Source organism: Scatophagus argus, chromosome 7 (assembly GCF_020382885.2).
Source record: "Scatophagus argus isolate fScaArg1 chromosome 7, fScaArg1.pri, whole genome shotgun sequence".
NCBI lineage: Eukaryota > Metazoa > Chordata > Actinopteri > Scatophagidae > Scatophagus > Scatophagus argus.
The window spans coordinates 9,699,235-9,723,413 of record NC_058499.1 but is presented as its reverse complement, the minus strand read 5'-3'; the positions used below and the strand labels follow the sequence as shown (position 1 = coordinate 9,723,413).

Genomic DNA, 24,179 nt, shown 5'->3' with positions numbered 1-24,179 from the left:
ATAATGTGTAAGATGGTGGACGTATCAGACCAGGATTCTGATTGAGCCGTTCAGTCTCTGCAAGTGGTAATGAGACACATCGAGCAAATACTGAACACAAGAGCAGTATTCTGTAATGTGCGAGTCCCTCATCAGAGGTCAGACCGGCTTCCCGAAGGTCCTCATTACACATGATGACTAAGTGAGCGACTGGTAGCCATTAAATGTTGTAGGTTTTCCACCTTCCTCTGACTGTGCAATAGAGTGGATAAGTGCAGGAAAAAACCTCTGCAACCTGTTGCAAATGACTCCTTTGCAACTCCCCTCTCAGCTAAGAATAAATGATAGACAGGCATGTTGTGTTTTGGGGTTGGGGGTTAAGGTGTTGACCATCGGTTTTATGCACATGATAGACAGCCTGAATCAATTAAATGCGCAGTGGCAGGGTTGAGTCTACATTAGTCTGTGTTGACTGATGCTTCGATCACAGGAAGCAGCTCCGTGTCTGAAACACTTGCACCAGCAGTGGCAGCAATTACAATAAATCTCAGTTTCTCCTGCGATTATCTGCCCAGCTGAGGAGGGAAACCATTAACGCTCGCCACCGCCTGCTTCTCGGTGCACATGTTAATTTGACAGAAAACACAATTGTGTCACCAGCCACGTGGAACATGTTTTCTCATGCCTAACCAGCCGGGGCGGTCATGGCTGTTGAACTGGTGACGTGCCTGTTGAGGCTCACTGTAACTGAATGATATCCGGTGTCAATAATTCATTAATCGGTAGAAATTCTCCCAGCGTTCAGCTGCTTTTAACCTCCACCCTCTGTGTTTTTGCAGCATCTCAGACTTAGTCTCGGGGATGCTGTTGATGCTGTTTGCTTGATCGCGAGGTTGAGTGAAGGGGGATTGAGTAGTTGTCAGTATGTGGGGCAGGTGCAGTTTGGCTCCTGGGGGACTGTAATGGGATGAGGCCCAGGCAGAATGAGTGTTTGATGACGGGGTTGCACTCCTCCCCTGGGACTCTGCCTGCATGCAATTATCCTCCTGATCCCTTCTGTCTTTTCTAGTCTGCAGTCCAGACTGTTCACAATGATGGCTCCACACGGCTGTCTGAAAATCCTTTACCTCACTAAGCTAAAAAAAAAGAAGCTAAAATTCAACTCCATCTTAATCTTAAAAGATCAAGTAATTACAGCCCAAAATTTCCAAGCAGCATAGGAGTAATTACTGTTTTATGACACCCTTCAGTGTGACATTACACTGCCCCCCAGGCAATTGAATCCACACACGCCTCCTTCTCCTCCCTTGCTAATTGCTTTATTAATGGAGAGCTCAGCACCCTGAATTAGTCTGTCTCATCTGTAATAACATTATATGTGTCTGCTCTCTGCCCACTGCCGCACGTATATGCAAACTAAATATTTTAAAAAGGGCCGCCGCGTTTCCAAAGTGATTTCTGAATGTCTCCTGCACGATTTCTTTTAAAAGCTCTTGTTTCTGCTAAAGATGCTCACTTTAGAGAGAAAAAAAACTCCTCCCGTTTGTGATATGCAAATATCCACCACTGTGAACTGTCTCCATCTTGTTTAGCTCCCATAAGCAAGAACTGTGTGCTATCATTTTCATCTGTGGACCCAAGCCCACTGAAACATTTATGAGGACAAAACTAGATTTTATTTCAGCCGCAGTAATGAGGCAGGGAAACAGTGATGCCATATAAAGGCTACATTTTCAAACCTGTGATTCGTGGAGGGAGAGCTGCAATGTCCACCATCAGAGGAGAAGAATACAGCTACATCCAATTGTTTTTTCCTCCACAGAACTGGTTTCCTACAGTTGCATGTGAGGTAATCTATCACAGGTCCTTCCAGTTCCCCTCCCCCACATCACATTGCGTTGACAGCTTCATACCCTCCTCTCTACAACATGCTCATATCATGCCCGCATCGCACTCAGACAAAGGATGAAGGGCTGATAAGATTTTACACGATGTTTGTCATTGCTGGCACAGTTTTGCTTTGAAATCTGAAGGAAAATGATGGCAGAATCTGCAGATAATATGGGAAATTATTTTACAGCTTATATTTATTATTTTGACCGCCCGCACATAATTTTTTAGAAAAAAATCCACTCCATAAACAAAGTTACTTTTCATTCAGGGCAGCAACTAATGACCATTTTCATAACCTGCACATTAGTTTATATTTCACTTGACCTATGTAACAACCAAAAATGGAAGATGAAGATCATCAGGTGCAACCAACATTTCAAAACCCAAAGATTCATTTCATGTGAGACAAGGGAAAGCAGCAAATTTTCACTTTTGAGAAGCTTCAACAAGACCTCAACGATTAATCAATTATTAAAATATTCTCTGATTCATTTTTTTGAGTAGAAATGTACTTTCTTTTGTTCTTTTTAGCTTTACCAATATGTCCAGCAGTCACAACACAGCAACACAAGACAAAACACAGCAGAGTTTCTGCAGCCACAGCACTTCACTGTGTCTGACTGTGCACTTTTTAGCGGGATGGACGACGTGAATTTCTACCATCTTGTCCTTCTCAAGCCGTGCCAGCATTTCATATGAGGCCGCAGAAACATTACATCTCATGTCATAAGGAAACAGCCGCCTTTCTCTGTCAGCTTCACTGTGAAAAACCAAATTAAAGCTCCGGTCCCTCTTCCTGTCTGTGCATGCCTGATGATGTTGATCGTCAGCATCTCTCTGAATGGGACACAGGTGTGCAGAGGGGCCCTCCTGCCTCTGTGATCTGTCACCGAGGCCAGACAAGGGCCGGGCTGAAGCGGCTTAGGCACGTGCCGAGGGAGGGCTCTACCCCCCTCCACCCCGCCCGTCGCAGGACTCCCTATTCACACCACCAGATGGAGGCTGGATCTGAGTTTTAATGAATGCCATTCTTCACGACCCTTTAGAAGCTGCAGTCGCCCTCGGCACGACTCACTGCAGTTTGTTACCCCATGCTGACACAAAACAATAATACGCTGAACAGAATAAAAAAAACAACAACAACATGGCGCGAGGAGGAAATACTGTATGTTTCATTTATAATTTCACATCCAAGTGTGATATTTCCTCACTTGGAGAAAGACAGAAATGCTACATATTGCCACAAATACTAAATTTACTGCTCAGGAGATTAGCTGCTGCTTTTGTTAACAGATTTAAGAGACAAACATCACACATTTTAAACAGGCTGGTGATATTATGGGGATGTGTCAACCCCCTCCTGTTTGAAGTGATACAATAACACAACCCTTTAATTTTACCTTGCAGGTTAAGAGCAGGTCAATTTATGCGTCAAAAGAACTGGTTGGTAAATACCTGTTTATATTAGAGGGACGGTCTCAGAAAGTGGACAAGAATCATTCAAATTCTGTCAAAGAAAACTGAGGATTTGTTGACATAACACTGACAATAAGGGACTTTCCAGTTTTATTATCAATTGTCAGACATGTCTTGCGTTAAAATTGGGTAAATGGACACACGTAGTATAGAAAGAATTCGGCATAGGGATGCATTGTGCTGTGATGCTTTCCTTTTTGATCTGAGGCTTCTCATTTGGAGTCAGACAGTAACACATCTGATCATCACCATGGCTGCTTAACCAATCTGCCAGTTATGTGTAAGGCTGCAAGGAAGGGTGAGAAACAGAAAATCTAAAAATCTGCCAGTGTTCAGTACCAAAAGCTCGATAATAATGTGCAGCTTTAGATAATATATATGTCCTTGTTCATTTGCTGAATAAACTCAACAAAAATGTCTCCTCATTTGTCTCTAATTCGTTTAATCTGATTTTCTCAAATGTCAGCTCATCTACCTTAACACTATGAAAATAAATCATAAGGTTTATTCACAACACAGAAGCAGGTGAGATCTGCTCAATAATGGCTGGTTTCCATCCATCCACATGCACATGTTCTTCACTGGTTGGAAATAAATTGGTTGTGTACATGCTGCCCCTTACTCAGTGACCCTTGTCTGTCTCTACGTCAATTGCTTTCATGGTGTGTTAAACGAGCCGTGGTCGTGTTAGTGTTTGCCTCCACGTGGCAGCCGGGCTCTCTAATCCGCTGTCTGCCAGAGTTATGTCGCACACCAGCTATTGTGGAGGGTTTGATTGAAGACGCCTGATCTGACTAACTGATCCCTCGCCACAGAGGTGTCCTGACACACGGGCTGCTTCCGAGATGTGTGAATTGGCAGTCGAGTCACATGGAGTGACGTTGAGCCAATCAGAATTTTTAGATTCAGACCGGAGTGCAGCTTTGTGGTGAAAAGGCAATACTGACAGATGGTGTGCGAGAAAATGAAAATGATTTCGGGTGTGTACAGTTAGAAAAGAGCTAAATTGGATCACACAATGCATTTTGCTTTCTTTGCTTATTGCATTTTCTTTACAGCTGCTTGCCCTGTGAAATCATTCATCATCAAATCCATCCCTCTCTGCAGGTCTACACAATGTGGCAGTAACGTTTTAATGACTTTGTTAGAATCTCGTACATCAACAGATACAAAATGATTTTAAAACAGCACATCGAGAATTATTTGGTTGAAAGGTGGAATTTCAATGTTAAATGAAGTCTTGAATCTCCAGAGACCAATAAAATAAAGGGCTGACAATTACTTTCAATTTAATTCAGTCAGGTCATGTGCCTACCATCTGTCCACATCCTGTGGACTCTGCATTTCTAACAGACATCCAACTGCATTGAGATAAAAACAATGCTTAATTTCCATTGTTACAAATAGATTAAATTTTTCAAAGGTATTTATACTGTGAAACATGCATTGCAGGGGCCCCATTTCTAAGGCTTACCGGATCCACAAAAGTGAGCATTTTTAAAATGTTGTCAACAGTAATGTTTTTATTATTTTCCATCCTGAGAATTTTATCCAGTATGTTGCATTTCTGTGTTAGTTAGTTAGTCTGTGTGCAATCATATTTCACAAGATGAACAACAAAATGCTGCGTAAAGAGTCAGGAATTTAAAATGAAGAGGAACCTCTGCGAATGTCTGGACAAGTTCAAGAGCCGCATGTTTTTCATGTGGGTTTTGCACTGAAAAAATCTCTGGCTGTTTTTGAAACTAATCCTCTGTCAGAGTACACATTTGTAATACAATATTCCCTGTCTTTTCAAATATAAAGAAACTCCAAGACTGACTCACTTGTTTAATGTGGACAGGAGGTCTCCCCACACACTCAGACCTCTCACATCAAAGTCTCCATCAGAAATTTTCAAAGCATTTAGCTCTTTTTCTACATCCTCCCTCAAAGAAGGACAGGCCTGAAACAAGGCCAGAAAGTGCTCAGTCAGTCTCTGGAAGGACACAGTTTGGTTTGTGCTGGTTTGAACCCATTCACCCTCACTTATGCTGTACTCCATATCAGATGCCCACTTTTTCAGCACATCAAAGTACGCATCTCTAAATTTCAGATGTTCCTTGGCCAGGTCTATAAGAAGTGCAGTAGGCAGTGCAGAACACATGTGCTGCAGCTTGCTGTGCTTTGTCTGCAGCCAGTCCAAGAGAAAATCCTCCAAAGCAGTTTGTGCAGCTGAGTTTTTCTTTGTCAGCAGAGCTGCAGCGATGACCAGACAGAAATGTTGTGCTCCACCTTCACATCCCCGGAGAACGGAGTCTAAAAAGTGCTCTGTCCGCCAGGCTTCACTGCCTTGGCTCAGCAGAGCACCCAGCCTCTCCATCAGCATCACCCCTTGAACCTCAGCATCAGCACCAATAGCTGACATGTCTGTCAGAGGAGCCAGGACTTTGCAAGCAGATTTGCACTGAATGATGTGGCTGCAGAGGCCGCTAACATCTTGATACTCACTCTGTTTGGTGTTTACAGGACTGTTGGTGTCAAAGAGTATCTTCATGATGGAGATGGGCAACTCAAGATTGTTCAACAGCGCAACAAGCAACAGATGCTTACACCGGGAGAGGTCCGAGAAGGAGATTTCTGTGTACCCAGGGAAGACAGCTTGCAAACTTTGATTTGTGTGCTGCAACTGTTTCTCCATAATCCTCCTCACCGGGGACTTATTGTGAAACCTGGAGTAGAGATGTTCGCAGTACCGCGCCCAGTGAAAAGCTCTGGACAAAGTAACTTTATCCCACCGGTCCACCGCATCGCTCAGCGCTGCCACGGCCAGCAGCTCCGCCGTGCTCGCCAGGTTTTTCAGCACCGCCTCCATTTGGCTCAGAGGCCGGACTCTGACCGCCGCTGGTGGACGCTCACTGTGGAGGACAAACACAACATTCACCCTAACTGTCCTGCACCCCACGAAAAGCTGCTACAACGTACTGAGCTGGCGGGTTAGCTTCGAGTCAACAAAAGTTGAATGGAACTTCCGGTGGCAAGTTTTAAAGCAAAATCCTTTTAAACAAATGTGGTCAAACTTTATGCACACAAGTGAATACAACACATTTGTAAACGACTATTCACTGGAAACAAACAGAGTCATTTTACTCACTTTTTGTTGCACTTTCTGCCGACCAGCTTTTTGTTTGTGCCGCTTTTGCCACTGCGCATGCGTTCTTGAACGCCAAGGTCGGGCAATCCATTTTCCTTCAAAATAAAAGTCACCGAGCAACTTTCTATCACAACTTGCAGAACTAAGGCGAAAACTAACTTCACATACATACATTTTCTCTAGCTGTTTTCATGTTTATTTTATGGCTAACACACATATTTCTGTAATAAATTGTTTATGTTATATATCCGTCCAGATGAGAGGAAAAACATCTGACAGCAAAACTGTTCACAATTTCGGTATTGATTAGTGAGTGATTATATTTACTTTACGTTTAGCGTCTAAATTTACCGTGGGTGCGTAAGTCAACACGGTGTAATTCAAATGTATCGCCGTAAGTAAGCAGTCACAACTTACATAACTGTCGATTTGACATAGAGTCTGTCAGTCGGATCAGATTACATGGGCATACATTAAAAAAAATCCATTAAATCGAAGTGTATCGAAGGATTGAATTTCTCGGCCTTCTGAATTCGGTCCAGAAATGTCATAATGAGGCAACACAAAGAGGAGAGAGGAGGGAGGCACTGCCAGCAGGACCAAACTTCCCACCCATCATCAACAACAACAACAACAGCAGCAGCAGCAACAGCAGCGTGCTGTGAGTGTGAATGTGTGTGTGTGTGTGTGTGAGTGTGTGTAAATGCGTGTGTGTGAGCAGTCAGATCCCTGTGCAAATGCGCAGTGAGAAAGACCTCCTCAGTCCACATTGGTTCAGTGTTTTGGAGCCTAACCTGTGGGCCGGTGCACCGCAGTGAAAAGCATGAAAACTGGGATCCAGCAGCTCACAGGACGAGTGAGAGGAAGGTGCGCACCAACGAGCTGAACAGTCCGGGTGAGCACAGATAAGGAGCTCCTTTTTTTATTGGACTCATGCATGCAAATGTCGCTGCTTACTCTCTAGTTAAATGAATATCAGACTTTTGAATGTCTTTATGCATTTACTATTTTAGGCTGTGGGTGTACATTCCTACTTTATAGCCCCTTGTTTGTCTCACCAGAGGGATGTGCGCTTGGCAGAATAAAGTCATCCTCTGTTCCTTATTTAAAAGTTTGGAGCTCAGCAAAGTCTCACTCTTTGACTGTTAAAAAAAGCTGTTAGTTATTTATTTTATTATTTATCTTAAATGTAATTCAAAACATTTTTAATCATACAGAATCTGACACATTTTCTTCAGCTGCAGCTCGCGGTCTTTTCATTGGTTTTAATTAGTGGGCGCTCAGCTGGATTTCAGTCATAACTCATCAGGCGTCCTCCCTTGATCCTGTTTGCAGTGTGGCGAAATGTCTGTTGTGGCTCTTTTATTTGTGACAGTTGTAAAGGAGGAGACAGCTTTAAAATCCTGTAAATAAAATGCGCTGTGGAGTGTTTTAAGAGGCCAATGTGACACTGCCCAAGGATAATTTATAGCACTAAAATCAGACATAGCATCATAAGATCTGTAGGGTACATGAATGAGTATCTGTCAGTATTCCTGACATGTTGTCTGTCTGAAATGCAGTCTGTTGATGGTGAAAATGTTTAGTCTACAACAGAGGGGTCTTTAAATGAAGACCTGAGGTTGCCTATTAGATTGAATTTTATGAAATACCAAATTAGTGCAGTATCACAGCTCTGGATTCGTGGCAATCAATGTGGCACACTAATAAACACAACGGCAGTGTCAGTTACTGAAACGTGTGTATATGATACTGGATTAAACAAGCTTTCTATACAGGAGAATATTCTGCTTTTGTTGATGTTTTCTTGCTGCAGATTTTTGTACTTTTCTGACCACAGATGAAGATACAACGTGGTAGCTGAATACAACACTCGCTCTTGACACACACAGCACTTATCTGCAGTAGAAACAAGCTGAGTTTCCTTGTTTAAATGGGCAACTCAGCCTCCAGATTAGACTACTGTTGTAGAGGAGAAAGGCATGAAGGTCGGTGAGGGTTAGGAGGACAGAGCCACTCTTGTTTTTTTCTAACTGATGTGATTCAGCATTCGAAATTCCCATCCATTCCCTTTCCTGGAGCAATATGCAGTCGACCATGGCAGTTAATGACGGCTTTACTGAAGTCATGAGGCTTTTGAGACTGAGACTGCATGTCTACTTTTGACTTACTTTTGAAGATAAAGTTAATCTTTTTCTAATCTAATCTTGAGTCTACTGTCTGAATCCAATTCTGGAAATATCATCACTAGATGAAGCATCAACTTGGACAAATGCTACATGCTCCATAAGGCCTGGCAAGTGGTGGTGTTGGCTTTTTGACCTGCAGCTGAAGAGGTCAAGGTACAGTGTAGTGAGAGGAACCAGATATGTTTAACAACACCTGGTTGTTTCTTTAGGACTATTTCCTGGGGAAAAGAGAGGTTAGGAAACAGTACGATGTACATCTTTTGACCTGAAAGTAAGATTTACATCAAGTTTAAAGATCTATTCCCTAAAAGGGCAATGGATTCTGTTGTCCACCGACAGATTTTTACCCATGACGCTTTGTGAAGCTGCATTTTTTGCATATCCAAAGGGTATTTAAAAGATTTATTCGGTAGAAGCTGGAGCATTGGCTCAATACAGAAGGAAATCCTTCAGTTTATCTGAAAAATGTGCAACATTTATACAGGGTCTTTACTGGATGGTGATGATGTGTAAAATACTGTCTACTTTATATTGAAAGCAGTGAGTAAAAATATTTGAGATTACGTCCTCCTTGTGCTATAAAACAGAAGTATTTTTATGTTGCCCATTGACAGATATGTTAAATACCTATGTTTTCATTTCCACGTAACACTGGCGAATGGACTTGTATGAATGGCTCTTGTACTGTGAGACATGAGAAGCTGTCCCAGTGCCCTTGTTCTGTCTGTCAGCCTGCACCACAGTGGATGTGGGAATGTAGCACCTGTATGTGAGTGCTGAGCTCCAGAGTTTAGAGTGTGTGTGCAGCGAGGAGCTCTTGTCTTCAGGAAGATAAGACGACCTTGGTGGGACATTAAGGTCCTGCTGTCCAGTGTGGCACCACAGTGTGATGTGGTTACAGGCGACTCCTGGGGGACTTTGAAATGTTCCTCAGCTTTAAAGGTCAGATTCCTCACATTGTGTTACACTCCCTCAGTATTCAGAAAAATTTTTTAGACATCACGAACTATGAATTAATTGTTCACAGCAGCTTTGCTTCCTCATTTGAACAAACTTTTCTTACAATTTGCATCAAATATCCTGTTGCTATTTGCCTACTATATAGGGCGCGTAGTTGGAGGCAAAACTTTTCATACACAACAACATGATTTCATTGTTTCATCATATGCGTTCTATTCAGCCCACTTTCTCTTTCTTTAAAGGTGCGGTACATAAGATGTATGTGAAAATTTTAATTCAAACAGTCAAAAATTTTAAAAAGTGCAAAATTTTCTGCATATCTTTCCATATTATAGGTCATACAGTGAACACACTCGCATACTCTTTCACACTATTGGAAAAGCGAGAAATGTTTCATTTACTTATTGACTTCAGGTTGCAGGCAGTAAGCAGCTCTTAAACATGACTCTGAATATTGGCGTCAGTCTCTTCATCAGGCTGTAATGTAAACTATGCTGCTGCGTCGGCTGGATTGGATTGATTTAGACTCTATGATGGACTGTATCATAGATTACAGCATCATCTGAAGGAGCTCTTTGTTTGTGTCTGCTGTTTGTTGAATAGAAGTCCTACTGTAAAAATCTGGCTGGCTCCAGTGTAGAAACTGACTGGAACGGTGCTTTCAGGGTTCATGAGAAGTGTCATGTCATCAGGTGGACTGTAAACCAAACCAGCATTTGTCCAAGAGTACAAAAGCACTCAGACCTCTTGTATTCATTTGATCCTCCTCTACTCCCATGGGGAATACTGGGCCTGAATGTCAGGTATTAATGGGGAATATTGTCATGATAATTTAGATCATGAATTCAAAACACAATTATTCCGAAGGTCGCTATTTTCATGAGTGACTCCTTATCATAATACATCAACCTGTACGCTGTAGACACTTACTGGTTTCTTAAGAATGTCAGTATATGCTGTTTATAGATTAGTGCTAAAATGATTATTTTCAAAATTTTACAAGAACAAAAAAAAATACCATTTTCTGGATTTAGCTTATAGCAAATGTATGCATATGGTATACCTAGATGCTGAATGTACATACATTATACACATAGAGTGCATACATACTCATGGTACATAAGCAAATATATCCAAATGAGGATATAATGATTTTAACGCCTGTATAAAGTAATTTAACCCAATAAATGTGGCCTGAAATTGCAGTTGAATCAACACCTTAATGTCACAGTTTCAACATTATATTGAAATATATGAAAAACTTGCAGCTGTGTTATATTTTATTACACACATGTTAATTTTATTGTGCCCATTTTCTTACCGATACCCTATCAGTACATGTGGACACGTCTGGAGCTCCCTTTGTAAACTCACTTGTAAAATTGGCACTGTGTCAGAGTGTTTGCTGTCTTTTTTGTCCTTCTCCTTCTTCAGGCCATCAGTTGGGAACCATGTGCAGTTCCCTGAGCCCAAAACACCCCAGCAGCCCAGGCCTCACAGACATGCAGCAGTATCACCAGTGGCTGGCCAGTCGACATGAAGCCAGCCTGTTGCCCATGAAGGAAGACCTGGCACTGTGGCTCACTAATATTCTTGGTAAGCAAAACTGGACACATTCGACTACATATTGGTAACCTTAGAAGGACATCTTTCAATACCTGCGTCTTTAATTAATTACATATCATATTGTTGCATTGTAGTGCCTGAAATTATTGAAAATTATTCATTTTCCCCAATTTTACTAGCTTTGCCGGTAAATACAGTGCGCTGTTACTGCTTTATTCAAATCACTGTCCTAGAAATAGCTTGACTTTGAAAAATGTCTGTACATTCAATATTAATTGAAGTGGTGCTGATGTAAACGCCTCTGCAGAGGACTGGGATCAATATGAAGCTCATTACAAACTGTTTTAAAATCACTACAATGTGTGAATGAGTTTCTACATTCACACACTCACCCACAGATTTGCCTTAATTGAATAATGGGTGTCATTAAGTGTTCTCAAATATTGCAAATCCGATGGTGGAGAATAAGCAGCAGCAGGAACATCAGCAGAGGGCTTGTCCATGGTTGCCACTGTATAACAAATGAGGGTGCGTTCTTCAATGGTGTAGTGACAAAATAAAATACATAAAATACTTTGAGGATTTGCTTTAAATTCAAATTCAACTGTATGAAGAAAGCTCATTAGATAGACGTATGTAAGTATGGTTTATTTTAACATGGGAGGGGCAGGATATTTAAACAGTTATCAATAGTAAAAAGACTTACTTCCATGTGTTCCTATAAGGATGCCAATTGGCAGGTTTAATTGTGGCAGTGTGATCAGTGTGAATACAAAAATGCGCGTGGTAGCAACACACAAATTCTTAAAATTCCTCCAAGTTACAATGTAAGAATTAAGCAATTGTTTGCTGTTGTTTCTAGAGACAAACTATCTCGTAACCAGTATTTTATCAGCATTTTAAGATTTCTTTTAAAAGTCTTTAAGAATAGTCTTTGATAAGAAATGTCCACTAAAGCAACTATTTGAGGATTTTCTTCTAGATCTGCTTTTGTGTGTAGCTGCACTTAATGTGGTTAAAATTGTTTATCTAACGACTGGTTATTACTCCAGTGGACACCCTACAGACTGTATACAGTCCAAAAGTCATTTTTCAAATCAACTGAAAGCTACTCAAGTTCCTGAAACTGACTGTTGCCTGTGTGAGCGACTTCTAACAACTTCAGTATCTTCCCTGTTATCTCTGGCACTGTGCGTGTTTGCACTTGAACCAGTCGAGCTAGAAAGCTCTGGTCTGCTGCGGTGAGGGACGAAGGACAAAACAGGACTTCAGAAGCACAGTCATCCCAGTGAATACACAGTATTGAACCAGCTTGTTGCTTTAAGCCATGTTCTGTGTATTCACCACAAGAAAGGCACAGATATGCTTTGCAGGGTTACAGTTCCAGGTAGGAGGAGCGCTGTGGTGTAACGATGAGTCCACTGATTGAGTGGGTGGCGGATGCTTGCTTACACCAGTGAGTTATATTGTTGTTGTGATGGGAAGTTGGAAGGACTGAGCAATTTATAGGACTGAATATTTGAGTTTAAATGTTTCTCTGAGAGCCCTCTGGAATAAATTTTCCTCATAGAGCGAGGAGCGAGGGAGAGTTTGAGCATATAAGACGGGATCTCGCTGAGTGTTTCTCAAGATTTCAATCTCTCTTTTCTGGGCTCAATTACAACATTTGGAACTCATTAAACGTCAAACCCGAGACCCCTCCTCCTATAAGAAACAGAAAGGGGATTTTTAAAAAATCTCTCCGGTTTCTTTCCACAGACACCCCCCTGCCACCACCTCCTCTGTTTCACAGTGATCTAACTAAGAAGGAATGGTCCTCTGGAAGTCGGTCAACTGGACACCACATGTTGATCACCAAACTATTTCTGAAACTGTGCAGGATAATGAGGCATTCCTGTGCACGATCATATGCCACCTTTTCACATGACCGTGTCTTTGCCACCCTGTGGTGTTCCACCAGAAAATCCCCCCAGATTCCCCCAAGTCATGTTGTAATATTTGAACATTTGGCTTCAGCAGGGCTGCATAAACCCAGCAGCACAAGCCAAGCTCAATCAGCCAAACTGTCTCTTGGAGTCAGTAACATTGAATCAGGTTCAGATTCAACTGGGAATGGACTGCAGTTTAGATTTTATTTCCTTACGCTGTATATATTTTCTAAAATGAGCATTTAATATTGAATTTATTGGTGGACTCTCTGCTTTCTTTATGTGTCCCCTGGTCAGGTCTGGAAATCACCGCTGAGAGCTTCATGGATCGCTTAGACAATGGCTTCCTGTTGTGCCAGCTGGCTGAGACACTGCAGGAGAAGTTCAGGCAAAATAGCGGAGGCTCGCCTGCCCTTGGTAACAGCAAGGTACTGCGAAACCTTAGGATTACAGCATGATAACAGCGAAAACACTAATCTGGGAGCCAAATCTGTGATGTTCAGTCTGAATGATTTGACAGAGGATTGATTCTGAAAGGAGAACCAGCAACTCAGCAGCAACTCATTGGATCGTTTTGACGGTCACTATTGTCTCAATTATTTTAACTGTTCTGCTTGATTTGAAACAAATGTGAAATCCACACATTTGTGTTTAATCCATGTTTATTATCAGATTTTTGTACGATCCCTAAAATCTCATTTTTTCTATAATTTATTGGGACCAGTTTGCTTTAATACAACAGCATAGATGCTTTAGTAACTCACACCAAGAAGGGAGTCATCTATCCCCCAATATTAGGTTTCCTTCAATAAAGATCAATAAATCTGTACTCACAGATTCCCTCCCATCTCTATGAAGTGTTAATGTCATAACCTTTGGAGAGTAATAGCAAGAGAGAAAGACCATTAAGTTTGAGATGCACCTTTGTTGATTGGTTTTGTCAGCTCAGCAACGACCATGAATCCCGACTTTGCGTGGAGCTCTGCAATTTCAGAAAGTAGTGCACAAAGGGTGAGATGGGGGATGGGGCCTACAGCCTTCAGCAGGGCAAAAAAAGAAAAAATAAGGCTGGCAAGGACACATTAACTGATGGGGCCCCACATCTCCTGCAAGAACTGGCAGTGCTGCATTAAATGTTCATTTCTTGTGAGCCATGAGTGTGGGCTTAATGAATTTTATAAGATTAAAGGCTAACCCTGCAAGCCTTTGTAATTTAACCTAAACAGTCTGTTCAATCGTATATTTTACTGGGTCAGCGTTCAAAGAAACAAACTCACTGGGGATGCAGACTTGTAGACTGTATAAGCTACTGCAAGAAGGTTTGATGTCTTCAGCATATTACTGGCAAGAAAAAAATCAAAACATTTTTCTTGTATTTCCACTTGTGTCCATAGAAACATCCTACAGTATTGAGCTGATTTGCTTTGACTGGCCTTCAAACCTAAAATTTGGTTTCGTGTGAGTTTTTCGTCTCAGTCTTCAGTACTGAACATGACAAAAGCATTATCTTACAGGCATGAATGCATAATATCTGTACTCACTTACACATTGAACTGACGTCTGGTGCTCAGCTGGATTACATGTTTCTAAGGGAGGAAAAGACTGATTAGGTCATGTTTCTATCCAGAGGAAAAGAAGCAAAAGACTCTTTTGTTGGCTCTTCAGTGAGAGTTGTTGATGTTTGCACTGAGGCATTACTTTGTTGATGACGATGGGTCTCCTGATCTCAGTGTGAGTGTAGCAGCACAGATGTGAGGAAATACTTGAGGTCAGTGACCGTGGGAAGGCTGAGGAGCCACTGAAATAGAGGATCCTATTGATCGTGGATACCAATAGAGAGACAGAGCAGACAGACAGACAAAGATCTACCCAAACCTACAACCCACACTTTGAAATCAAACAGAGTTGCATTATGATGCTTTTAGCAAACATGATTTATTGCTGCTTGTCAATGTTTTAGCTCCTCATTGCTCTAAGTTTAATGAGCCATGAAAGATTAATCATGTTATCCATGTCTGATACGCTGTGCCTCATCTTATGTGATTTTTAGAATTCATGTCAAACAATTGTTGCTTTAGCAGCTCCACATGGCATTTTGTAAGCTGCAGTTGTTTAAAGTTACATTATACCGCTTTAAAGAGAACTTGCACCTGCTCTGAAAGTGGAAGTACACTAAGTGATTCCAGCACAGAGAAATGATAAATCCCTTTGCGGATGCTGCCTTCCCACATGTTTACATCAATCAATATCAACTGCAGATGAGTGAAGATAATATTTCTTTCATGTCATATCATTTCCATGGGCCAAGTTTAATAGTACATACCTCTTTAACAGTTAAAATTTATTGTCAAGCTACATGAAATTTAACATGAATGTTCAATATTTTTGGAAATCTTCTTTGGTTTCCAGTAGAGGATTGATACAGTACCACTCCCATATCTGTCCATTTAAATGTGAAGCTACAGCCAGTACCTGGTTAGCTTAGCTAAGCACAAAACCTGGAACCGTGGAAAAAGTTGTCTTGGCTATTTCCAACATCCACCTACAGGACATTTAAAGCTCCCTAATTAACCAGATTTATCTATATCTATATCTATATCTATATCTATAGATGTAGCCATAGCTGCTGTATAAATGCCAAACTATTCCTTTAAACTACCAGCTGTGATGATAGGCGTGATGAGAATATGCTGCAGGTTAACATAAATCATAAATAAAAGTAAGAAAGAGATGTGATTTTCAAACAAAGTAGACCTTTTTTATCATCATTATTAGTTCTAATCCCTTTAAACATAATGCATTCCACATTTAGAGGTACCAGATAATTCACTAAGCCACTGCAGAAATAATAACATGCCAGTCTAATTGTTAGATCAAACAACACAGGCAATTTGGCCGAAATTATTTCTCCAGGAATGCAAAGTAATTCAACAACAGAAAGGATCCCAGAAAAAAAAAAGTCAAAAGGAGAGTCTGGAAAGAAAAGAAAAATACCCACAAAAGCCTGCATATTTCCAGCATGAGCTCATTGCACCTTTCTCACAGCACAGACGCACATATCCTGTATAAAACCACAGCAAGGCGCATAAATCTCCCTGAACAGACCGTGTGGGGGCTGAAACCCATAAGCATGTCATTTGATCCCGAATCATAGAAGGACTGGTAAAGTAGCCCGGGCTCTCTCACCCGCCATCTCCTATATTGATCTGTATGGAAAAGGTCCTTGATCCTGTGTTGAAACCAGAGTCTCAGCAGATGGAGAAGAAATCAGTGTAGATAAAGAGCGTGTGACTCTGTGTTTTGATGGAAATTCTGGAGGCTGGGCAGCATAGGTCACCCTGGTGGACATTTGTTTTCTCTTTGTCACTCACAAATTAAAAGTTCTTGTTCGGTTCAGTGTCCAAGTGCTATTCGTCAGTGAATGGTAGAGGACATTCTCTGTCTTAGGTTCATTTTTGTGTTCATGAAGACATCTGCTAACCTCTCCATGTGTCCAGCAGAGTATTCCCCATCGGAGGATACCATGTCGGCAGAGTGCTCCCTCCGGTTCCTTTTTTGCCCGGGACAACACAGCCAACTTTTTGGCCTGGTGTCGTAAGGTTGGAGTTGGAGAAACATGTCTGTTTGAGTCAGAAGATTTAGGTGAGTGCAACTCTTTTTCTCCAAACAAACGAAACAACGAACAAAACGAACAAAAGAAAATCACAGTGTCGGATAAACATGGTGGTCTATAAACAGGCCTTAGTTTCCTCATAGAGATGCAAAACACAGGGGTTTGGGTTGTCTGTCAGTGGCACTGCTGGGGCATTGGACTCAGATTTCTGTCTCCTCTAAATGGTGTGATTGTACAGGTAGGGTATCATGCAGGTTGGACAGCTTCCCTCTAATTCCTCTCTTAGGCTCGGAGGACTGACGTCTTTAGGCCCTGCTTTGACTCCTTTGACATGCACACAAAGCTCAGAGAGGGCAGGAGTACGCTGGGAGCACTGTGATGGCAGCAGGTCTACCTGACCACAAGGACGGTGCATCTTGAATACTGCGCTCATGCACAAAATGTCTGGAGCAAAACAAAGGGAGCACAGACAGAAAGGGTGTGAGTTAGTGAGAAAGTAGGCCAACGCTATGCAAATGTTTTCCTCAGCACAGAGTCAGGACTTTTTACTCCCTTCCTCATTCTCACGCACTGTTTTATCTATGTCTCTCTATCTATTGCAAGGTTTTTTTTCCTGAATGCTGTGTCACTGAAATATTCTTGCAGTTAAGATCTTGCCTGAACTAAACTAATGTCCTTATAATCAAATGTACAGTATGTGACCCTACAGTGACAGAAATGCCTAGAATGTTCATACATTCCTGTAATTTCTGACTGATGGCTGGTGGACCATTGCTAAGGAACTTAGACTATGCAAATCATTTCTGAAGGCCAAGTCTCACACACACACACACACACACACACAACAATCTATCAACACTGCACCGTCACATGCAGTGACTATCATTTAAAATGTTGTGAATATACTTTAAATAAATGTAACAGCTGACACCTGTCTTCTTTCTTTTCTCCTTTCCTTCTTTCTTTCTTTCTCTGGATGGATTTATCAGTTCAGCAGTAAATGTTACAACACCAGGTTTGCTATCGTGCGGTGGATATTATGTTGTCTATAATGCATGGTGTGGTGTGTCACGTGTAGCATAAACGTTGCATCAACTCCCACTGTCTGATCATAGTGCAGTTAAAATAAACACCATGTGATTTGGGATAAACCGGACTGAGGAACATTTGAATGCACAGAGCTCATTTTTGTGTGCCTCTCACCATCACTCAGCCATTTGTTATCAGTCACTGCCTTTCACCATACAATGTCTACGTACCATAATCACCCAGTGCTGAAACATGATCTCTTCCCGTAGTTCTTCACAAGCAGCCACGAGAAGTGTGCCTTTGTCTTTTAGAGCTGGGACGGATAGCATCACGGTATGGTCTTGCTTTTCATGTTTTCTCTTTGTTTATTCTACTTCATTCATGACTGTTTTCACATTTCCATCTTCAGAGGGTTTTGTAAATAATTCCTCACTTCTGTACTTAGGGAAAGCTATTTTTCTTTGTTTCCTTGCTTTAGGTACAATGTGGAGCCTCCTGGCCTTATAAAACTGGAGAAAGAGATTGAACAAGAAGAGAAGGCTCCTCTCCCACCTCCATCACCTGTATCCTCAGCTCAGCCCCTCCCCCCATCTCCCTCTGTTTCTCCTACCCCATCTCCTTCCCCGTCTCCAACTCCTTCCAAGGTCACTTCCAGCAAGAAAAGTACAGGGAAGTTGTTGGATGATGCTGTAAGTGAGCACTAGTGAACCTCTGGCTTTGCTTCTACTTCGGATATAAGGGTGGAAATAGCCGTAATTTATTTATTGTCATGTGTGTGTTGCAGGTGAGACACATCGCTGATGACCCTCCCTGCAGCTGTCCCAATAAATTCTGTGTAGAGAGACAGTCACAGGGTCGATACCGTGTTGGGGAGAAGATGCTTTTTATCCGGGTAAGGTTATCACAACAAAATTTAAATGAAGTATTGAAAACTTTTATGTAGGTACAATAAAAATACCAAAATGTTTAATTCAAAATAAATATCACTGTCATATTATTGGTCTAAATATAAACAGTATTTGATGAATGCATCATAAGTACATTTTCTCATTGACTGTATTTAAGTTCAGTATTGAAGTACTTGTAAATGCCTAAATACCTCAATTTTATGCTACTTGTACTCCACTACACTTCAGAGGCTAAGATTTTTTACTTTTATTCCACCACATTTTTTTTTTGATGACACAGATTGATATTTTATGTGCAAATCGTCATCTAATCAATTAGTTTATCCAAGATTATTAAAAGAGAAAGAACTGAAATCAGCTTCACTTTGACCAGCAGCAATATAAAGTTTTGTGTACATGTCAGTGAGTCAGTGGCAGTAATCCAAGACTGCTTTATGAGTACTTTTACCTATAATATCACTTTTTTTTTTGATAATCAAAACATATATATTTGTGTGTATCTAAGTCAACTGTACTCTTAGTGTTTTATTGGGTTGGTATATTTTACAACATAACACAAGGACAGATACAAGCTTGCAAATGTGAAAGTTCATATTTTTGCTGATCCAATTTCATCCGTCCTACTGATTCTCAGATCGGTTTGAGGTTGGTAACAATAAGGTCTCACATTGCAGTGCAGACCCCCTCTCCATTCACACATCATATGGCAGTATGTTGATACTTGGGGCTGGCTTTGGAATGAAAGTAACCCATTGTGTCTGGAGAGCCCGCCTTTGCTGTGAGGTTTCATTTACTGGTAATGGTATTCAGACAATGTCCATCTTCAGCCAAACATAATGTGACCCACTGGCTGCAAAACAAAAATAACATTCACACTTTTCCATATAGTCTGATGACCAAGTTACTACTCGGAAAATATTTTACTATCACCCAACACTGGCCCCTGTATGAATTACATCTTATAATCAGGTTGAACCCATCAGCCCTGGAAATGTTACTCGACTTTCTCTGAGTGGATGGATGAAGGCTATTGGAGAAAGATAAATGGAGGCTAATGTAGATTAGAGAAGTAACATTGGTCCCCTTGGGATTCTGGTTACTTGGCAACACACAACCAGGATTCACACCTCTAAGAATGTGATTCATGCTGCTGGTACATTTAGCATGTGAGGATGTTTACTTGGGTGTCCTCTGCTGTCAGCCCATTACATTGCAGCTATTAATGTAAAGTCTCAACCAAATCAAATCTCAGTTGTTGTAAGGTTAGGATGAACAAAGCTGCTCTGACTCTAATTTCCTGCTGCAATAACATCCACAACAAAACAACACAAATATGAATATTTATCATCCTTTGGTGCCTTTTTGATAACTGAATGACTCAATCTTCATTGTGTTGCCGAGCAACCAAGAACAAATGATGAGTGAGAAGCTTGTACTATTAATGCAGTGCAGTCTGCGGTACAGTATATAGTTTATACTTTCTCACAAGACAAGTCAGGCCAGTTTTATTCATATGTATCCAAGATCACAAATCTGCTTCAAAAGGCTTTAAAATCTTAATAGCAGACCTCTTTCTTTAGATTCTTGATTTGGATAAGAAAAAAAAAACATTTAAAAGAAGGAAACCTCAGGAAGAATAACAGACATGTACTAGATGTTGTATGCGCAGAATTAACAGTAGTACAATTTCACAAAAAGTACATGTGTGTTACCAAGTGTTATTATGTGAGATACCTTATGCGAGTGTTAAACCTTGGTTTCTCTGTCTCTCAGCCAGCCACTCTTCACAGTCAAGATGCTTTAATTAAAATTCCTTAGATGGTTTTATGCCCCAGCAGCTGCTTCCACTGAAAAGGCATGAACACAGTAAGGCCAAGTCACTGTCTGCAAGCAGCCGTGGAGTGAGGGAAACAATGGCATGCAGCACATATAAGAGTCTACTCGACAATTATCTGTACATGCCTGAGAGACTGACCTTCACGGCTCCTGGTATAAATGAGGTGGTTGTAGTCTCAACGAGGGTTCAGAGTAACATCACAGTATTTGTGAGAAGAGCTGTCCAAGCTCAGCCCCAGGCCTCTGTCCTTCTCTGGGCTGCTGAGGAGGCAATGGCCTCAAACAAGGGTCTCGTCCCAGAGCAGTGTGATTGAAACCCCTTTGCATCACACAGATCTGTTAAAGCCACAGTCACAAAGCCTGAAGGCCTGGCGCTGATGATTGGAAGAAGTGCCCCAGCAGTGCCCTCCTGATTGATTCTTTTAAGAGGCTTATAAATGTTGAATGTTACGCTGCTGCAGGGCAAGAAGGCTCATAACTGACCAGACTGAGGTGACAATCTCATGAGGTAGTTTACCCTTTCTATCAGACAGTTTAGTTTGGTATTTGTGTGAATCATTCTCTCGCTGTTTGCATTTTCAAAGATAAATATAACATCCTAACAGTCTTCATAATATGCTGTATATTTACTGTTTCCTTATAAGCGAGCATTTTGTAAACAAGCTTGTTTTAGTGGAGGTGTAATGGCATGTTAATGAGGTGGGAGGGTGATAAGACTCCATAGTGAAGCAGACATGTTTTATGTCCACAGCCTCTGGGGGATGTGAGTATCTGAGCGTCCAGTATATCAGAGCTTTTTATTTCTTGTTCACTATATTGTAATGGTTGATGTTGCCATGGTACCCAGCCTTGAGAATGTGTCCTGATGTGGCAGGTGGCATAATATTGAAGCAAATATTGCAAACTGAAAAAACCCTACATATAATTCTGCAGTTAAGCAGAGCATACTGTATACTGTAATGTTTTTTGTAATGAAAATTCTAATCATGCTAGTGGCCTGGCTCTGAGGATAACGGTCTGTCTGTCAGTCATTTACTCCACCACTTTAGTCCAGACTGAAAAAATCTCAACAATTGTATATATCTTCCATGAATATTTGAACAAACATTCATCATCCATAATGGATGATTCCTAATGACTTTGACATTTTTCTTAATTTTGCTGTACAGCCATCAGCTGGTCAGCGTTTTCACTTATCCCGTGAAATATCTCAACATATAGGCTAGAAGATGGGTTGGCACAAAATTTGGTCCCGACATTCCTGCCTCTCTGATGATGAATCCAAATGACTCACCCAACTTTTCTCCTACAGCATTACCTTCAGGTTTTCATTTGTGCTCTTGTGTAAAATAGCTGAACAACTATTGGTAAACTCATGCTTTTAATTTAATGCCACTGTCATTCCAAAACCTTGGTTTATGATACAAACCTACTTCTATTTCCATCAGCCTCAGTTGTGTTCAGTGCTGATTAGAAAATGTTAGCATGCTATCATTCTAAACTAAAACTGGAAACATTTTACTGCCTAGCATTAGCTTCTTAGCATGCTGACTTTAGCATTTAGCTCAGAGCACTGCTGTGGACAGCTTCACAAAGCTCTTCCAAGTCTTCCGAGATTCCAGACATTAAACAGTGATATGAACTGTTCCCTGCACTCAACATGGCATTGTGTTGGTGTGAGACGAAGAAAGCTTTCCTCCAGGGACATCAACCAGTCCCAGGCCCCAGACATCAATCAACAACCCCATACATCAAAGCCATGCTTAACTGTTCTTTCAGGTTCTGCTTGAGATCCAAAGCCTCAATCAGTGAAATGACATTAGTCCTATAGAAGGAAGGGCTCAGCTTTGACACGCAGACATCAGAAGTGACACTATAATCCTAATTCTCCCTGCAGATGCTGCACAACAAGCATGTGATGGTGCGTGTTGGTGGAGGATGGGAGACCTTTGAGAGCTACCTGCTGAAACACGACCCGTGCCGCATGCTCCAAATCTCCCGGGTGGAGGGCAAGATGTCCCCAGTCAGCAGTAGCAAGTCCCTCAACATCAAGGACCTAACCCCTGACAGCTACCTGGTGGTGGCAGCACACTACCGCAGCAAAAAGTGAAGACACGAGACTGGAAAGTGCCAATAATAACGCAGAGCGTGACTTCTAGTCATTGTTTGCTGCCTAAAGGGCGTGGTTCTATAACATGTCCGTGTTTTTATACGTATGATGGCTAAAGACAAAACGGCATTCATGAAAAGCACACTTAGTAGTGAGGCCTTTGTTTTTTTCTGTCAAAGAGAATTCAGTCAAATGAATGTTTATGAGCAGGAGAAGCCTGGAATCACACTAGCAGGCCCTTAACAATGTGTTTAATTTAGTTTTACAGAACTGCAAACAGCTTTGAAAACGTGTCAGTTCTTCCGACATAATGAATTAACTGAGTAAAGGTGAAGCTGTACTTTTTTTTTTTTTCAACTTACTTACTATTTTAAGCAACTGATATTAGGTAGGTAGAGTCTTGTCAGGTTTTAGCACACCTGCTCCTTTCATAATGCCAGTCAGACCTGTGGTACCTGACCGTATCTACATGTTAAAAACACAACTTCTTCTGTATGAAATTGAGTAAGTGGTGGAGGTTTCAGGATGTTGAGCAAGCCAGACACATGTGATAGTAAAAATCAATTAGACATTTTCCGACCAGACAATGTATTTTCCCATTTTTTTTAAACTTGCCATTTGGCTCATATTGCTATCCTCAATACCTTACAGCACGTTGAATACATGGTCGGCTCTCTGTGCCACTGCACTCAATTTGCAAGCTGAATGTTAACTATAACATCACAAGAATGAGTGGAGGTGGAAACCTTTCTGTCCAAAGAAATGCAATTTACCAAATCTTAAATAATAATTTCCACTACATAATATGCTTGTAAAAATTGCCAGATGTCTTCTTTAAACCAAACATTGGTCATAAAATGGTATGGCTTTTCTTTATGATTAATTTTTTAGTAAGAGAAAATAAAGCAATGCTTAGATTGTTTACATCTTGAATAACTTTTCTATGCAATGCATTTTTATACTGTTATCATTTTAAGTGATTTTTTCATTCTGTTTTGTATACTTTCTATTGTAAGAACATGGACAACCAACTGTACAAGATGCAGCATGTAGTTCAATGGAACCTCACTGACTTATCATTGATTGATAACACTACAGTAGATTTACTCATGTGAGGTTCTTCAATTTGTTGCGTTACTGACCTCTAGAGGAACTTGATGAATAAACTGTTTCCAAGATTAAGATTCTTAACAAGTAACAGATATAATTCAAATTATTATGATTCAATGTCTTCATTTGTACTTTTTTTTCCTGGAAAATTAATCTGTGTTTGTTATGAGATCACTGGCTATGCAAAGTAACCTACAAGCTTATATGGAAGTACATATGTTCCATCTGTGATTTAGATGTACATTTTCAAATAAATTTACAAAACTGTAAGCTTCACAGTTTGAAATGTCGTCTGTTTGTAAATATTTACTGGTTAAAGTTTTATGACCAGAAAGCCCAAACCTTAAAAAGGTTAAAAAGCATTAAAAATACTGATAAAGTTTCAACAGATCAACTATGGACTTAAAAAGTGCACAACTGAGTGTATTTTTAACCAAGTATATCTCTCA

General features: G+C 40.9%; 2 protein-coding genes across 3 annotated transcripts; one reads left to right on the top strand and one right to left on the bottom strand.

The window, feature by feature from the left end:
* Positions 1–4,774: 4,774 nt before the first annotated feature.
* On the bottom strand, positions 4,775–6,588 carry fancf (FA complementation group F). Its single transcript, XM_046393795.1, has 2 exons — positions 6,482–6,588; positions 4,775–6,245 (listed from the first exon to the last, which is right to left on the bottom strand). Exons 1-2 carry the CDS (start codon positions 6,538–6,540, stop codon positions 5,171–5,173), a joined length of 1,134 nt encoding a protein of 377 aa, XP_046249751.1. The 5' UTR covers positions 6,541–6,588; the 3' UTR covers positions 4,775–5,170.
* Positions 6,589–6,869: 281 nt separating this feature from the next.
* On the top strand, positions 6,870–24,011 carry LOC124061671 (growth arrest-specific protein 2). Of its 2 annotated transcripts, none has more exons than XM_046393796.1 (8): positions 6,870–7,376; positions 11,065–11,226; positions 13,422–13,552; positions 16,622–16,766; positions 18,036–18,099; positions 18,245–18,455; positions 18,551–18,658; positions 22,408–24,011. In XM_046393796.1, exons 2-8 carry the CDS (start codon positions 11,082–11,084, stop codon positions 22,618–22,620), a joined length of 1,017 nt encoding a protein of 338 aa, XP_046249752.1. In that variant the 5' UTR covers positions 6,870–7,376; positions 11,065–11,081; the 3' UTR covers positions 22,621–24,011. The 2 variants fall into 2 exon arrangements, with proteins under 2 accessions (XP_046249752.1, XP_046249753.1); XM_046393797.1 differs by having other exon boundaries at positions 6,872–7,376; positions 16,625–16,766.
* Positions 24,012–24,179: the final 168 nt, after the last annotated feature.

What these genes read in the sequence shown, in the direction of transcription:
- fancf (XM_046393795.1), bottom strand. Translation starts at nt 6,540, where the DNA reads ATGCGCAGTGGCAAAAGCGGCACAAACAAAAAGCTGGTCGGCAGAAAG. An exon ending in GGCAGAAAGTGCAACAAAAA is followed by an intron (nt 6,246 to 6,481) that starts GTGAGTAAAATG and finishes TGTCCTCCACAG; the next exon opens with TGAGCGTCCACCAGCGGCGG.
- LOC124061671 (XM_046393796.1), top strand. Translation starts at nt 11,082, where the DNA reads ATGTGCAGTTCCCTGAGCCCAAAACACCCCAGCAGCCCAGGCCTCACA. An exon ending in GGAAGTTGTTGGATGATGCT is followed by an intron (nt 18,456 to 18,550) that starts GTAAGTGAGCAC and finishes TGTGTGTTGCAG; the next exon opens with GTGAGACACATCGCTGATGA. An exon ending in AGAAGATGCTTTTTATCCGG is followed by an intron (nt 18,659 to 22,407) that starts GTAAGGTTATCA and finishes TTCTCCCTGCAG; the next exon opens with ATGCTGCACAACAAGCATGT.